This window comes from Rutidosis leptorrhynchoides, chromosome 2 (assembly GCF_046630445.1).
Source record: "Rutidosis leptorrhynchoides isolate AG116_Rl617_1_P2 chromosome 2, CSIRO_AGI_Rlap_v1, whole genome shotgun sequence".
Lineage (NCBI taxonomy): Eukaryota > Viridiplantae > Streptophyta > Magnoliopsida > Asterales > Asteraceae > Rutidosis > Rutidosis leptorrhynchoides.
This window is the reverse complement of record NC_092334.1, coordinates 393,425,443-393,443,223: the sequence shown is the minus strand read 5'-3', so window position 1 is coordinate 393,443,223 and position 17,781 is coordinate 393,425,443. Positions and strand designations below refer to the sequence as shown.

General features: G+C 33.8%; 2 protein-coding genes and 1 pseudogene across 4 annotated transcripts; all 3 read right to left on the bottom strand.

Annotated features, from left to right (window-relative positions):
• Positions 1 to 1,054: 1,054 nt before the first annotated feature.
• LOC139892170 (uncharacterized) lies at positions 1,055 to 3,293 on the bottom strand. The gene is made up of 6 exons (XM_071875209.1): positions 3,043 to 3,293; positions 2,899 to 2,949; positions 1,896 to 2,122; positions 1,675 to 1,809; positions 1,502 to 1,573; positions 1,055 to 1,409 (listed from the first exon to the last, which is right to left on the bottom strand). The coding sequence occupies exons 1-6, from the start codon at positions 3,230 to 3,232 to the stop codon at positions 1,338 to 1,340; spliced, it is 747 nt and encodes a 248-aa protein (XP_071731310.1). The 5' UTR covers positions 3,233 to 3,293; the 3' UTR covers positions 1,055 to 1,337.
• A 1,580-nt stretch (positions 3,294 to 4,873) lies between these two features.
• On the bottom strand, positions 4,874 to 6,649 carry LOC139892169 (transcription initiation factor TFIID subunit 9-like). Of its 3 annotated transcripts, none has more exons than XM_071875205.1 (3): positions 6,569 to 6,649; positions 5,324 to 5,640; positions 4,874 to 5,238 (listed from the first exon to the last, which is right to left on the bottom strand). In XM_071875205.1, exons 2-3 carry the CDS (start codon positions 5,579 to 5,581, stop codon positions 4,957 to 4,959), a joined length of 540 nt encoding a protein of 179 aa, XP_071731306.1. In that variant the 5' UTR covers positions 5,582 to 5,640; positions 6,569 to 6,649; the 3' UTR covers positions 4,874 to 4,956. The 3 variants fall into 3 exon arrangements, with proteins under 3 accessions (XP_071731306.1, XP_071731307.1, XP_071731308.1); XM_071875206.1 differs by having other exon boundaries at positions 5,324 to 5,590; XM_071875207.1 differs by having other exon boundaries at positions 5,324 to 5,600; positions 6,569 to 6,636.
• A 2,283-nt stretch (positions 6,650 to 8,932) lies between these two features.
• LOC139892167 (lipid phosphate phosphatase 2-like) lies at positions 8,933 to 12,342 on the bottom strand (annotated as a pseudogene).
• Between the last annotated feature and the right edge of the window lie 5,439 nt (positions 12,343 to 17,781).

The following is a 17,781-nucleotide window of genomic DNA, read 5'->3' as shown; positions in this document are numbered from 1 at the left end:
TGTTGTATATGTATGTATATGTATGTAATATAGCCCGAAATATTTTTTTTTTAACGATGTCCGTTTCGCGTATAGTTAGTCACGTTGTGTTCGTAAAATTATTTCGAGTTGAACGGTGGTCTCGGAAAAATTTAACTCGCACCGAGCGTGAATATAGGACCCGTTATTTAGTGTTTTTTTAACGATATCCGTTTCGCATATAGTTAGTCCCGTTGGGTTCGTGAGATTTTTTCGAGTTGAACGGTGGCCTCGGAAAAATTTAACTCGCACCGAGTGAGAAGATAGGGTCCGTTATAAATTCGGGTGGAGTAAGGTTTTTTTATTTTAATTAAATTATAAATTTACTTTTTTTACCCCTGAAAAAGCGTAAAGTTGAGGGGGTGTTGTGTAATTTGTGTGAAGGTTGGGGGACCATTTGTAGTGTGAACGCAAACTCAAAACGGTGATTCGTTAAAACTAAAACGACCAAAAATGGGGTGAGATTTAGTATACAAAAATGGGGTGAGATTTAGTATATAGGTATAATATAATAATATAATAATAATAAAATTGTGCTTGAAAGAGATTTTGTTTTGAGAAGAGATAAAACAAAATACAAATGACAAGGGATGGGAGTTGTCGATTTTGTTAGTCAGCAACAAAAATACATTTTTTTAAATATATATCAAGTCCTGGTGCTGGTTGCTCCATCTCATGTTCATTTGTATTGAATTTATTTAAACTTAATTACCAGCTAACACGCTTCGGCAAGAATGGTACTGCCCTTAGAAGCCGAGGTGCACTGTGTGAAAGCTCTTTGTAGTGGACATGGAGTTCAGGCCCTATTCGTGGTAGCCATTATCACCTGGTCTTGGTTCAGTTCATATGTCTGATTTTCCACACCCTTAATAAACTAGTTTATTTCTAAATTTTTACAAAGTGTATGTGTTGGCTGAAATCTGGATGTGAGATTGCGAGTCCGAACATAATTCTTACATTCTAGAAAGTTACTTTTGTAGATCCTGGGTTAGAACAAAACCTTGGGACAGCCTTTGAATTTGAAGTAGAAGGGAAGTGCACATTAAGCAGAATAGACCAGTATGTAAGAACTCAATGATCCGGCATACAATTAAAACACAATGATAAAAGTTGCATAGCAAAACTGAAGAAATTTAGATAACATGCCAACAAATAAAGGGCTTTGAACACAAACCTAGTAAAACAACACAGCATTTCCAAATAATTCATCAACTTGAGCAAAATCTAATGAAAGGTATACCATGCTATTTCATCATCCACTTTTTCTTTTTCTGTAACCTATTCTTACTTGCCGCAAATAAAACCGTTCCACCCGCTCTTTAAATATCACTTTTACGACTCTTCTTCGCTGACTTTTTTGTATTCTTAGGCTTCGAAACAACAGATGTTTTCTGCAGACAAAACAAGAAATAAATTCGCTTTATCAATTAAATTTCGCAATTCAAAGTATTAACCAACATCACGAGCGATAATAACATTGTACCTCCTTTAATCTTTTCCTCTGTCTCTGTCTCCCTCTGTTTTTCTTCGTAACCTTTGCTGCATTCTTGTTTGACTAACATAAAATAAATCACATTTAATTAACTAATTAAATATTTGCTACATAAACGTTCATTAAAATCGCAGTTATTCATTAAAATCGCAGTTAAAACTAACCTCAACAAGAGCTAAAGTCGATGCATATCTCTCCTGGTGAGTTTCCCCATCACCAGCGTCCTCAATTTCTCCATCACTATTTAGCATCATTTTAAGTCTTCCTTCCTTAAATAGTTTTTCAGACCGAGCATGCCTCTATCATAAAAAAACACACACACACATAACGTATCATCATTATGCTCGAATTCCGTATTTAGTAAATGATGAAATAACAGTCCAACCTTGGATTTTAGATGAACCGTTAACGTTTCCTCAGATAGACAAACAATTCTTGGGCATAACTTGCACTTGAAAACTGATTTACTTTTCAAAACACAGTCTAAAACATCAGATTTCATTGCATAATTCTTTTCTTTCTTCACCATATCAGCATGCTTCTCAACAACAGGAACGTGAACATCTTGTTTGTAAATCTCACCGTCGCTGACATCATCGTTTATTGGTGAACCTGTAAATCATCATAACTTTCAATATTAACAAGTACGGAGTATTACACCAATAGTTGCCTCTAGATTAGTGATAAATATATTTTGACATTAACACAAATGAGTATATATTAGCAGCATAATAGAGCATCATCTGAAAGATAGTCATGGACCAAACATCCATGATAGGGGTGTAAATGAGCCTATCTTCTCCCGAGCTACTCAAACAAAGCTCGTTAAAAGCTCGATTCCGAGATTAAACGAGAATGAACTAAAGCCAAATAGTATTTGAAGACCGTTTAAACGAGCATGAGATCCTTATATCGAGCTCAAACAACTTGGCGAGCCTATATGAGCCATTCATTTACATACGTTAACTATTAACTACTCCGTATTATTATTGTTATTATATTATTATTATAATTATAGTAATAGTAATATAGTATAAAATTATACTCCGTACTCCGTATTATATTATATATACAAAAACGAGTCCAACTCGAGCCTAGCTCAAGCTCGAACTTGTTGAACAATAAACGAGTTGAGCTCGAACCTAGTGGAGCTCGACTAGACTTGTTGACACCCCTGCTATGATGGTGGCAGCAAAACCAGTTAGTAATCAGTCATATACTAATATGACCCGGCTCAAAACATCACTATAGAGTATAGACCTTGACATAAATCACAACTTTTTATTTAAATAACTACTCCGTATAACTTAACTATTAACTATATACAAATATATCAAAATTAAATTAAAAAAAAATTGAAAAAATAATACTAACAATAATAATTCAACCTGGAGAATCAAGATTAACTTCATTTGCTGAGCTATCTTCACTTTCATATCCTGGAAACAACAAGACTCACATAAGTAAACAATTCAAATATCAAGCTGAATTTAAAACTAGCATTAAATTGAAGAATGCGAATAACTATAAACCAGAAGATGAAGATGAACAACGCCTATCCTGTTTACTTGATTCAGCGGCCACGTTGTTAACATCATCTTCAGCTTCTTCATCTGATGATTCTTGTGCGTCGAGCTCTGAATCGGAAGATGACGATGAAGAATCAGAAGGGGCGTCATCTTTATCCCCATGTTCAACCTTGTAAAACCTCCTTTTAATCATATCTTCTACTAATAATCAAATTGACAACCAACAAGTACAAATTTAACCTAACGGCAGGGCTGTCTTTAAAAAAATGGAGGAGGAGCAATTGGAGGTTTTAGTTTCTTTCTCTTTAAACCCTAAATTATTTGAGCCGTTTTAATGGGCTCTTACCCGATCCGAACTTGCAACAACAATACCCGATTCGAACTTAGATATTTGTTTATTGTTTTATGACTAAAAGGGTTTATTTGTTTTTATTTTATCAAGTTAAGTTGCTTAAATAAATATAAAAATATAAAATATAAATGTAATGTAATAAAGTATGAAAGTAAGTGATGAATACGTAATAATTATTCATGTAACGCCCTACAACATCGGATCTCTTTTTATTTATTTAATAATACGTTTTTTACCAAAAAAATAAAAAATAATAATAATTATTTAATTAATATGGTTAAATAGTTAATGGTTAGTGATGTTGAATAATAATTTTAACAAATTAATTCTCATCCGGCTCTACTATTGTTGAAAAATCAGTTGATAATTAACTTATAAAAGTGATGACTAAAATGAAAATTCACAGTTAAAAAAATTCATTAAGACGCGTTTTATTTAATAAGTCAAAAACAAATTAAGTTACTAAATTTCATATTATTAAGTCCATTAAATCGTATCTAAACGGTGTATATTTTGATATATGCAAAACCGTAATCTAATAATCTAATTTGTTGTTGTACTTTTTTTTTTTTCCTTCGTTCAGTTTAGAATGTTTGTTACTATTTTAAACGGAAAAAGAAAGCCTCAACCAGAACCACATTCCTTTTGCGAAGAAGAACGAAACGAAGTGAGAAGCCGGGGGCCCCCGGAGACACGGTCGAAGCATGCACCAAACGAGAGTGGAGGTTACGGCTTGCTTATCTTTCTATAATCGTCTTTGTGGCTCCTGTTGTTGGAAGCCTCAAAAAGCGAAGGCCGAGCTGTAGGTCATTAAGCGTATTAATTTTGTTGTTTACCAATAACAAAAAATTATTGGGTGAATATGATATTTGAAAATGACGAAGGTTCAATCACGATGACTTCGATTTGTCCGCAAAACAGATTGTAACCATAGGATTAGTCAAACCGCAAAGCGAATCGGATCAATATGGCACTAGTTCTGGAGTTTATCGTGAACCTAAAAAGGGGGAAGGATTGAGGAGTGGACTAATGATGGGATCAATCGTACAATGCATTCTGCTTACCCTTGTAACATGTTCCACTAATTGGGACTAACAAGTTCTTAACTTGTCACACAATTTTACTTTTTATGTTGAACTTTGTTAGTCTAACAACTGATCATATATAGTGGGTGTCACCGGTGCTTTTTATTACATTTTCAAGAAATTATATGATTGCTTAATGTGTTAGCAAAACACAAATCACGATTTCGCAAAAAAGTGATTATCTGCGTTTTACTAAAGAGAAAACAAGGATTTTGAAAAGCAGTTCATAACATGCATTTTTAGAGCGCCATTTTAAAACGCATAGGCGGTCTTGCAGTTTTAACAATCCGAAACCCCCTCTAAACTTATTTTAAGCATTATAAACCACTTTAACATTACCGAGTTTCCATCTTTTCAACTCTTTCATATTAAACATCTAACACATACTCGTAGTAAATATCAATAACAAAGATCTCAAGATAACAATTTACGCGAATCTCCGTTTCATAAAACACAAGTAATATCGACTTAACAAAAAGTTCACCTAGCACGTTTTGGGCCAAGTGGAAACGAAACTCGTTGAGGGGTAGTTTGGGGTAAATCACTCATCTTTTCTTGCGATGAATTTGTCTTAGAATCAGTAGCTTCTTCTTCCTCTTCCTCAGTTTCTTCAACAGCTTCATTTGTATGTTTCTTCGAGATCACAAGCTGATAATTCGGACTGATTAACGTCTCCGCCCCGGGGGGCAACGCCATCCCAGGTGTCGTTATCGCCTTCGGCAATGGAATTTTGTTCCTGGTCTTTGCCAATTCTAGTAGCACCTTTTTAAAAATACAAATCACCAGTCACAATGAAATATTAACAGAATAAATATAAATAAATGACAGATTTAGCGTTGTAGTATACCTCTCGTGGTGGGGGTTGGGAGAAGCTGAAATTGACTTTCGACTGAATGGCGAGTTTGACATCATCGGAGTCAATAGTTGACTTTCCAGCATGCTCTGAGTAAACCTGTGCATCGGTCAGCACATCAACTGTATACCGGTACCAAAGTTCTAGAAACTGGTGAACAACACGAGGTTCGTAATTTTCAACTCCCATTGATTTCAGCAACTGTTTAACAATTTTGGCATCCCTAGGCAAATCCTCCTCTTCATCAGCCATTATTCAAACCTGATAATATCTGAAATTTAATCCTCTATTTTGAAATTGAACCAAACAGCCTAGAAAATCAAACTTAATAATTCAGTCCAAACTTAATTATGCGATTTAAATAGAATTAACTTAATTTTTCCACTAAAAAACGATTTTCATAGAAAAACATATAATGTAAACTGTTAACCACCACTATATCTAGCACACATACATTGATGTGACTGAATAAAATTACATTCACTTCAACTCAAACCTTTAATAATCTGTATTAGCTGATTTATTTAAGGTTGTGATATGAATTGGAACTAGAATATATCACTTCAAATCAGACAGATACATTGAGTAAAAAATACAAGGATGTACCTTAAAACGATACCTAAGCAGATGGTTTGTAAAGGAAAACTTATCGAACATCGCCCTTTTATAAGAAAATTTAACATGTGCACCAATTAATATTTAAGGCACAATTAGGCGTATAATTTAGCCAATTAGGCACGTGAAGCAATACTCAAAATATCTACATTAACAGCAGATTAAGTCTTCATTCTTCTACAAACTTAACCAAATATGGTACATATTATGATAAGGCACACTGAAAGGTCTAAACCCTGAAAACCTAAACAACCTACAGTACATACACCAGATACTTAATGAGAAAACTATAACTTGTCAGCTACAAAACCTATATCGTAAAGCAGTAAGGCTAAATTGACAGTCACTATTCATTAGACATTTAACTATTTAAGCGAACACCTGGTAGGCATAAACAGATCGACGTGATACAAATGACACATTAATTAAGATAAAAAAAAAAAAAAAAAAACAAGAGTGACTAGAATTTGTAAATTTCAAGCCAGATACGCTAATTCAGTTATGTAGTTATTTCAAAATAACAGACGAACCCTAGCAATATAGGGTGATCTAAATTTCGAAATTGAAAGCTAGAAGTGATAATCTAAATAAATCCTTAAATCCAAGTGAAATAAAAGTTCTTACTTGAAGAAAACCTGCGGAAGAACTTGAACAATAATCGTACTCGTATGACTAAAATGAACGAGAAGATGTTGAAGCAATCTTTTTGATTATTGAAAAGAGAACAATATTACGGGTAGTCGGATAACGACTAACGAGGGTTCCAAAGATTTTTTATTTATTTAAAGGCAGGCTCCAAAGATCTAAATTATATGAAGAGTTTTTTGGTATTTAAATATGAATTTTTTTTTAAAGTTAGCCCAAAGGGCTATACATTAAATTAAAATGTTGTAACTTGTTGAACACTAACTTGCTAATAATCACTTTCCTATACTTTTACTTTTTGTACACACAAATTTTTCTTAAGCATAGTGCTTAGGGCTATGTTTAGAAAAATCTTTTAAATATTTATGGAGTATTACTTTTTTTCGACTTTTGAGTGTATTTCACTCTGGGTGGAGAAATAACTTGTTTTTATTCTTTGATAGGAGACGAATTATCTACATCTCATCTCCCATACACCACTCATGTGGTATTGGGTTTTGTTGTTGTTTGTACTTTTTTTCGACAAAAAAACTTTAAATTTATAAAAATCCGAAGATATTCATCGAAAAGATTAAAGCCACGAAACTAATACATCTCAAAAAGACCTAAAGGCCAAACAAAACGATCAATTACAAAGAAACATTCAAAAAGGATCTGAAATAAACGACAAACAACAAACCAAACAGTACGTTAAAGATAAGAGAAAAACCAGGATCACAAGGGTGTTCATCGGTTCGGTTTTCGGTTTGTTCAGTGTATTCGGTTTTGAATTTTTTTTTTATAGCAAAATCGAACTGAAAACCGAATTCAAAATTGAAACCGAACCGAAACTGAAAATCGAATTCGAATTCGGTTCGGTTTCAATTAAAACCGAAAATCATGAAAAAATCCAGAACCATGGTAGTTTAATTGTGGCATTATCGATGTCTTAGTTATTAAAACATAAAACAATGACGTACTATTAAATTATCAAAAATTCGATGATTTATTAATATTTACAGCTTAATTGTGACGTTTACTTCTTCCCTTATTAAAAATCGAGAACATAATAATTTATGTAACATAATTATACTGAGCTATCAAATCGTCATATGGGTGAAAACCTATTTAAATGATTGGATTCCAAAATATAATTACATTAAAACATAAATATATTAAAAATTTTGAATTCGGTTTTCGGTTTAACCTAATTTAGAATTTTCAAAACCGAAAACCGAATTCAAATTCGGTGTCGGTTTTACTCGATCCGAAAACCGTTTTTTAAATTAGGTTTGTTTTTTTACGGTTTGGTTTTCGAGTTAAACGGTTTCAAACCAAATACTGACTACCCCTAGATCACATACGAACACACACGCCATCAACAAATCCCCTTGACGTTAAACTTCCTCAACTCCTCCCCATGAACCTTACGGGCTTTAGGTTTTTCTTCTTTTGAAACCGCACTCGAGCCAATCAACTACCCTTCAACCTTATGGAGTATTACTTTATTACTCTCTACGTCACAAATTAATTGTCCTTAACAAGACAAAAATCACACATTTTAATAAAAATTAACTGTTACATGTATTTTTTTTTGTTAACATTCGAGTTTCACTCCTTACTTTTTATTCAATTTTTTATTTTACATACATAAAACATAAAATAAAGACACAAAAGAACTTTGCCCTATTATTCTTATTTATTATAAAAATATTTATCGACATAGTCCAAAAATTTTAGTTCGCACGGATTTTCCACCTACAGAACATTACCTAGGCTCAATTTAGCTTGGTACCCAATATGTGGGTTTAAAAAACTCTTAAGAACAAAGGCTTTAAGTTCTAAAAAAATCGCATTTATTAGATAATGATATTCGATATATAAATTACAGGACTACATATCTGCTCAAGATGCCCACCAAAAAACGGTGATGTTAGAGCGCCATAAGTGATAGTGTAATTTTATTCAACGTTTAGGTCAGTGTTCTTTAGAAACACTGAAGGTAAACGTCGGTTTGGACAATAGAAGCACTGAGTAGAACGCCTAGTAGAACATGAAACACTGAGCAGAACACCAAGTGAAACGTCGGCTCAAAGTGGGGAATTGCCGGTTCCCAACATTCTCGTAACTGAACTTTGAAAAAAAACAAGTGCAACGTATTTGCTCTTAGGCCCGCCCACTCCCGATACAACCATTGGGCTTTAAATAAGCTGAAGTCCAACTCACATGTAACGGTGAGTTCTATGTATCAAATGAGGATTAACATAAGAGCAACAAGTGCCACCTACACAATATTAATCCCCATTCAACTTGCCACATCACTACACTACAGAAGCTCTTAGTACCAGTTATATCTTTGCCAACCAAAAGATTTGAATTTGGATACAGTTAATAACAGACCAGTTTGTACCAAAAAGAATGAACAAACAATACAGCTTATTATATAAATAAGTAACTACCAGCCTACCTAATTACAGTTTCACGATCATACAATATCAAATGAGGATTGTCTAATAAAGAATCCATTACTCGAAATTACACAGAAAACATGCCGGTTTGGGCAACCAAAGAAGGTTCAGGTTCTTGAGAGTCTAAACGAATCTTCTCTATAGCCTGGAAGTATGCATAAGGTCCCCAACCTTCATAAGTATTCATAAAAGAAGCACACATTAAATCAAATAGAATATAAAACAACAACAAATAGAAGAGTAGAAGTGTGAAGGAAAAACAGAGGACATCTGATTTGTTCTAACGAAAGGTATTTTAGTCAAATGATATACCTTCAGCATGATATGGTGGTGCGAAAAACTGCAAATAGCAGAACGTAGCAATGGTGATGCCTGCAATTGTTAATGAAATAATACTAGTTATACGAACAAGAAAAACAATTTTTATCATTTGGAGTTACATATCAAGAAGTGTTCATTTCTTAAAAAAAAAAAAAAAAAAAAAAACCTATAATCTAACACACATATAACAACCACCAATACTTGCATCAAGACGTGTTGGATTACCTATAACACCTCCAGCAAATACATCTTGCCAGTGATGCCAATAATCATTAACACGAGAAATGGCAACGAGAGATGCAACAAGTAGAGGCAAAACTATTATACATAACTTCGAAGTTTGGCCTTTTTTGTAAAAAACTCTTTAACTTTCCAGATAAATAGAGCGACAGGAATCCAAGACCCGAAAATGACCCTGCAACAAAATTATAAAAATATTAATAATTGACGGTTATTATAAGAGGTGGCAAGATGGACGGGTAGATAAGTTAGGTAACAGCCTGAAAGAGATTTGGTTGAAACGGGTCAAATAAGCACGATGTGAAATGGACTAAGCTAGGATGCCAGGTTAAGTTTATTAAATAACACTTTTTGGCCATTGGTTTTTAGAAGACAAATGAATTAGTAAATAATAAAGTGTTAATTAGGTTATAATTTCAATTATCTTTGAATAAATAGATTTAGAAGGTTGAATGCATTAAAAATTCAGTTTGGGTGACTGACAACCTTTTAAACCATTATGACCAATTCCCCTTTAACTTATACTGCCGGTTGATTCTTTATACATAAAACACAGCCTAAATTGTCCCTTCATAAGTAAATGGGTCAAATATTCACCTGTAATTAAAATTATTAAGATTTGACTGGACTAAGAATCTTGAATGAATTAAAACATAACCGTTATGAAAGGGGAAAAAGTGAGTGCATACACGCGAAAACAAATTTGAAGCAATTGTTACTAACATGAAGTGTGTCCACTCAAGAAACTTTTATAACCTTCTCGTACTACAATGCTATCACCGTGACATATAACATTCCCCAATTGATCATAAAGCTGAAAATATAGTTGAATCTTGTATAAAACATGCAAATCTTTTACAAAGATAAAGAGACAAGAAACAAAACAATCATCATAATTCATAATTACTTAATTAGTAATTAATAATAATTATAAATCAGCATACATCTTTACCATCTGGAAAACAACGCCAGAAAAAGTCTGGTCTAGGTCTACCCACTGCATCCTTAATAGCATCCGTGATAACCCCAGTTATTAAAACCGAAAATAAAAGCCCTGTCGTAATAAATAAGAATCACTCATATTCTAAACCCAAAAGGATGCTTTGAGATTTTTTAGATTAATTGAAAGGACAAAAGATTTTAGTAACCTAATATGGCATGATGAAGATCATAGACATCCCTTCTTCGGAAATAAAAGGCCAAGAAGACGGTAATCGGAAGCAATATTGCATATACCTAATTAGCAGAGGTATATTCATATTCATATTTTATATAACCAAAATTATTGTTAGTTACTAAATGATTGAGGATTTGGGTGTTGGGATGTGCGTTTGAAGCGATTTTACAATATCTAGTCATGATAATCAGTTAAAAAGAGTGATCAAAATTATGTCTTTCTGATTGTTATGGTCAACTTAAAGATAAATTCAGAGATCACTTTTTTGCCAAGCACATTTTTCTGATTATCTGGTTTTTGCAAACACATTAATCAAATAATCTCTCCAAAACGCATTCCCAAACGCCCCCTAAGATCACATTTTGTATAAAAATATATCCAAACACCCCTTCTCCTAAATGATGGAAAAATTACTTACCGGAACAGCCCACAACGGAACCGTGTTATCCTTCAAAGGATATCTAAGATCCGTCATCATGTCTTTACCAACATAACGATGAAAAGGAGAAATATAGTTTAGAAGTATCATTAAAACCGCCAATACTATAACGACTAACCAATCATACATGTGAGTCCTTGCGACCACAATCCCATGAGACCACACAGTATGAGTTTCCACCTGTCTATTTGTTATTCTACTCTGTAAATATATGCCATAAAAGAACGTAAGCAAGTGAAAAGCTGACAAAATAACTGAACATTAGTACTACGAATGTCATTTGTTTCTGCAAGTGATACCTCTGCTTTGTTATCATCAATTAAGGGAGAATAAATGTGATAAAATCGCTTGTTTGAAATATCTACCTTCCTGCTTGATGAATCCTGCAAAATCAGTTTTTTTTTTTTTTTTTTTTTTTTTTTTTTTTTTTCTTGTAAGTGGAAGATTATATAACTTGAATGCCCTTATCATCAAATTACATCAAGTGAGAAATGACCAAAGTTGCAAAAATCGTTAATCGGGGAGTACTCAGTTGGGACTTTTTAAGGAGTAAGCCGAAACTCGCGGAGTAACAGAGTGTTGACCATGTTTGACTTTGACCAATTTTGACGAGTTTTGATCCCCTAATTTGTGGACATTTAGGCTCATGAGCCCGTGGCTATTATCGATCTTCCACCTAATTAGCCCATAAAGAGATCATGGGTGTTCATTCCGTACATAACTGCCCTAAACACAAATCTTAAATTGATTGTTCATGGATAGGAGCTCATAAATATAGTAGAGACGATTTAAGCAATATAAGTTTGTCACTTAAGCTTGTAGTAAATAAATATACAACTGAAAACCCTAAAACCTTTGGAACTCACCTGAGAGGTTTGAGTAAAATTGAAAAGGGATCTCAGATTCCATGAAGCAAATTGCCAAGTTCCCATTACAATCAAACCAATTAATAATGATTATAGTAATAATACTCCGTAATAATTACTTGTATCAAAATAACTCATAAATATGTTAATGTCATTATGCAATGATGATGGGATCTTATAAAGGTAAATAAAATGAGATCTTTGTCAAGTAAAAAGATGGAAAATATGGATCGAGCGGGCGAGGGAGGAAGGGAGGTTTTTGGAGGAAATGAGAGGGAGTCGCGAACTCACGAACAGAAGATCGACTCAAAACAGCCTATGTTTTGAGCAAATGGTGGGACCGGAAGTACAACTAGAAACTATAGTCTACCGTGCCCATTTGATATCCTTTTTCAATAAGATAACTCGATAATCGTCCGTACCAAGCTCTAGGAGCTTGATGTAAACCATAAAGGGCTCGTCGTAATCGGTAAACTTTGTCAGGATGAAGATGATCTTTAAAACCCGGAGGTTGACTGACATATACTCGTTCGTTTAGCTTGCCGTAAAGAAATGCACTCTTAACATCCATTTGATAAACATTGAACTTCATGAAAGAAGCGAAAGTCAAGAAAATGCGAATCGCTTCCAATCTGGCAACATGAGCAAAAACTTCATCGTAATCAAAATCAGGATCTTGCTGATAACCTTTAGCAACTAATCTTGCTTTGTTACGGGTAACATTGCCATCTTTGTCGAATTTGCACTTCCAAACCCATTTGAGATCAATTACTTTAGCACCATGCGGCTTAGTAACCAGCTTCCAAATATCTAGACGATTGAATTGCTGAATTTCTTCTTGCATAGCCATGACCCAATCAACATGCTTCAAAGCTTCTTTTGTAGTCTTTGGCTCAATTCTTGAGATATGACATGAGTACTCGTAATATGCAGCAGCAGCTGTCATATGAGCATCAACTTGACCATCAAACTGAACTTGTCTTCGTGTCCTAACGCATGCATTTGGATCTCCAATTATATTTTCTCTAGGATGAGCAGCTGTAGTTCTGAGAACTGGGTGTGCGGGAACAGGTATCTCGTGGTGTAGATTCGTGGTATCTCCATCTTCAGGATTATCAGAATTCTCACTTGAAATATCAGATCCGCAGGTATCGTACACTGGATCAACATCTTGATCTGAATCTTGTGCTGGTTCAACGACAGTAGGTAATGGAGTTGGAGTAGGTGCAGACACTTCTGGCTCGTTCTGTAAATCAAACAGCATTTGTAACTCTACTTCATTCTCCGTCTGATCTGGAGCAAGATTAAATGAATCAATCAGCTCATCATAGTTGTAGATCCAAGGATGACTTTTGGTAGCAGTCTTTGTGTAATTCCATTGGACGTCAACTTCAGACCATTCTTCAACACATCTCGTCTCATTGTTGAAAACTCGCTTGTTAGGAGAACTATACCCTAGAAACACTCCAGTAACTAATTTTGAATCGAACTTACTTCCTGGTTTTCTCTTCAAAATGGTACACGGGGCACCAAATGGTTCTAGATGCTTCAAAGAAGGTTTTCTCCCATGCAATAACTCATAACACGTTTTACCTAGTCGTTTAACAGTTAAAACTCGATTCATAGTGTAACAAGCATTTGCAACAGCTTCACCCCAAAAATGAACAGATAAAGATGAATCAGCTAGCATAGTTCTAGCAGTTTCAATCAAAACCCTATTCTTTCTTTCAGCAACACCATTCAACTGTGGAGCGTATGCAGAACTGAATTGCATATTGATACCTTTTTCAATACAGAAACCTGCGAGATACTGATTTTTAAATTTTGTACCATTATCGCATTGAATCTTTCTAACTTTCAAATTAAAACCTGTCTCTAATCAATTGATTAGCACTTTCAAATTCTCAAACGTATCAGACTTCTCTTTCAAAAACATAACCCATGAGAATCTTGAATAATCATCAGTTACCACCAGACAGTACGTACTACCATCAATACTTTCAAACTGAATTGGACCAAAGAGATCCATGTGCAACAACTCAAGTGGCGCAGAGATTGGATTATACTTCACGAACTTGTGTGCTTTCTTTCTCTGCTTACCCTTCTTACAACGAACACATGTGCCTGGAATCTAAAATGAACGAAGATCAACACCTTCTATGAGATTGTTGTGAACCAAATGGTTCATCTTCCGAAAACTTAAATGACCCATGCATTTGTGCCATGTAATAGACTCTTGTTCAGTCGCTTTAGAAACAAAAGTTTGATGATGTTCAGCAGTTGAAGTAGCAACATTCATATCTAGCATGTATAAATCAGATTGTCGAGGAGCCTTCATCAAAATCATTTCAGGAGAAATCACAAACTCTGGTTTCAAGATGTAGCTGAATTCGTCATCAAATGCTACTTTGAATGATTTTTCACAGATTTGTGAAACAGATAACAAATTATTTGCAAGCTCTTGACAATAGTTCACTTTATCAAAACTGACTTTATCATTCTTCAATAAACCCTGAGCTAAAATATGATCACCCTTATCTCCAGCAAATGCAACATAACCTCCCTTAATTGGGTGTACATCCGAAAGAAGAGATAGATGTCCAGTCATATGTTTCGAAATGCCGCTATCCACAATCCAGGTGTTGTTTGCAGGTAGCCTGGTTCCCTGCATATCACATTAAGAAAATTAATTGATAATGGGAACCCACGCCCGGACGGCAGTAGGTTGTCCATTAACACCCATAGCTTGAACTTCCATCCATTTCCCATTTGAGTTCGGAGGAATCTCATCATTAGAAACCTTAAACTTAGAAAATTTGGAAGGAGAGGTGTCACACTCTTGGCGTTTGACATTCCTCTCTGAATCAGAATGATTCTTCCGTGGTCTAGTTCTTGAAAAATACTTTCTGCGACTAGCTCTTTGAGATGGAGACCTCAACTTTGGTTCAAAAGGTCTACCTTGCTCACTAGCACTGGCAACATTTGCCTCAAAATTTCTTTTAGAAATTTTTCCCTTCACAGGAGAAAAATATCTATTGAAGTACTTCCTTTTGGAGTCTTCAAAGAAAACATTTGTCTTAGATCTTTTATCACGAAGTTCATCATTTACAGGGAAACCTGTTCGATGAACATGAGATGATCTAGAATCATCATGTGATAAGTCAACTTTATGTCTCAGTGATCGGAATCTTCTAGGACAATAAGCAGCAATGTGTCCAAAAACAGCACAATTAAAACATTGTCTAAACTCCCTATGTCCTCTGAATTGACACACATTATTAGAATTTGAAGATGAGGGGTCTTGTGCTCTTACTAACACATGAGAATCATATGATCTATCTTTCTGAACAGGCTTAGGGGTAACAGGAGGAACAGGTCTGTCAGCAAATCTAGGATTTTTCAAAATCTTAACAGGACCTTTTGGTGTTCTAACTCTACTTGTCTTAGAGTTATCTCCTAACCCAGTTTTCCTATCTTCCTCATGATCTAGAGCACCTTCAGCAGTATCATCAGAAGTTGTATTCTTAGTTGAACTACATTTTTTATTCTTTTCAACATAATCTTCATAACTAGGAGGGATACAATCTTCTGGTCCACCGTCAACTACGTTTGCATTAACAAATGTGTTCTGAAAAGGAGGAGATGCAGAACTATATCCAATACCCTTTCCCTTGGTGTCATTAAGTTCCACCATTAATGCATTCCATTGTGACGCACTTGCCCAACATTTCATTTTGATTGAAATTGCCTCTAAATCAGCTTTAACGCATTCATTTTCTTTCTTTAGTTCATTAATTGTGTCAACACGTTTAATTAAAGCTTGATTTATGTCAAAGTTATAACATTTAAGATCGTGAAGTTGTTTTTTATAAACTTTGTTTTGCTCTTTCAATTCATTTTCAACCTTAGTGGTCACGTGGTCAGCATGCCATTTTTCTTTCATCTCCGCATATGCCTTTGTTAAATTATCTATTGTGTAGTGACCCGAACTTTTCCATGTTTATATATATTAATTGAGATTGATATTTACATGATTAAATGTTTCCAACATGTTAAGCAATCAAACTTTTTAAGACTTGATTAATTGAAATATGTTTCATATAGACAATTGACCACCCAAGTTGACCGGTGATTCACGAACGTTAAAACTTGTAAAAACTATACGATGACATATATATGGTTATATATATAGTTAACATGTTTTTATTATAAGTATGTATCTCATTAGGTATTTTAACAATGAGTTATATACATAAAAATGAGACTATTAATTTAAGAAACTCGAAAACGATATATATAACGATTATCGTTATAACAACGTCTTACTAGGTACATATGAATCATATTAAGATATTGATACACTTGGTTAATTATGTTAAATGATAAATAAATATATTATTAAGTGTATTAACAATGATATACATATGTAAAAATAAGACTACTAACTTAATGATTTCGAAACGAGACATATATGTAATGATTATCGTTGTAACGACATTTAACTGTATATACATCATACTGAGATATATTATATATCATAATATTATGATAATATAACAATTTAACATCTCATTTGTTATAATAAACAATGGGTTAACAACATTCAACAAGATCGTTAACCTAAAGGTTTCAAAACAACATTTACATGTAACGACTAACGATGACTTAACAACTCAGTTAAAATGTATATACATGTAGTGTTTTAATATGTATTTATACACTTTTGAAAGACTTCAATACACTTATCAAAATACTTCTACTTAACAAAAATTCTTACAATTACATCCTCGTTCAGTTTCATCAACAATTCTACTCGTATGCACCCGTATTCGTACTCGTACAATACACAGCTTTTAGATGTATGTACTATTGGTATATACACTCCAATGATCAGCTCTTAGCAGCCCATGTGAGTCACCTAACACATGTGGGAACCATCATTTGGAAACTAGCATAAAATATCTCATAAAATTACAAAAATATGAGTAATCATTCATGACTTATTTACATGAAAACAAAATTACATATCCTTTATATCTAATCCATACACCAACGACCAAAAACACCTACAAACACTTTCATTCTTCAATTTTCTTCATCTAATTGATCTCTCTCAAGTTCTATCTTCAAGTTCTAAGTGTTCTTCATAAATTCCAAAAGTTCTAGTTTCATAAAATCAAGAATACTTCCAAGATTGCAAGTTTACTTCCAAGTTTTCTAAATCCATTCCAAGTAATCATCCAAGATCAAGAAACCTTTGTTAATTACAGTAGGTTATCTTTCTAATACAAGGTAATAATCATATTCAAACTTCAATTCAATTTCTATAACTATAACAATCTTATTTCGAGTGGAAATCTTACTTGAAATTGTTTTCGTGTCATGATTCTGCTTCAAGAACTTTCAAGCCATCCAAGGATCCTTTGAAGCTAGATCCATTTTTATCATTTCCAGTAGGTTTATCCAAGGAACTTGAGGTAGTAATGATGTTCATAACATCATTCGATTCATACATAAAAAGCTGTCTTATTCAACGTTATAAACTTGTAATCACTAGAACATAGTTTAGTTAATTCTAAACTTGTTCGCAAACAAAAGTTAATCCTTCTAACTTGAATTTTAAAATCAACTAAACACATGTTCTATATCTATATGATATGCTAACTTAATGATTTAAAACCTGGAAACACGAAAAACACCGT

Bases quoted from the DNA above. Each gene is read 5' to 3' on its own strand.
- LOC139892170 (XM_071875209.1), bottom strand. From the start codon at position 3,232: ATGATTAAAAGGAGGTTTTACAAGGTTGAACATGGGGATAAAGATGAC. The intron at 2,950-3,042 runs GTTTATAGTTAT...TGTTGTTTCCAG, and splicing joins TTGTTCATCTTCATCTTCTG to GATATGAAAGTGAAGATAGC. The intron at 2,123-2,898 runs GTTGAATTATTA...GATGATTTACAG, and splicing joins AGTTAATCTTGATTCTCCAG to GTTCACCAATAAACGATGAT.
- LOC139892169 (XM_071875205.1), bottom strand. From the start codon at position 5,581: ATGGCTGATGAAGAGGAGGATTTGCCTAGGGATGCCAAAATTGTTAAA. The intron at 5,239-5,323 runs GTATACTACAAC...ATTTTTAAAAAG, and splicing joins CCCAACCCCCACCACGAGAG to GTGCTACTAGAATTGGCAAA.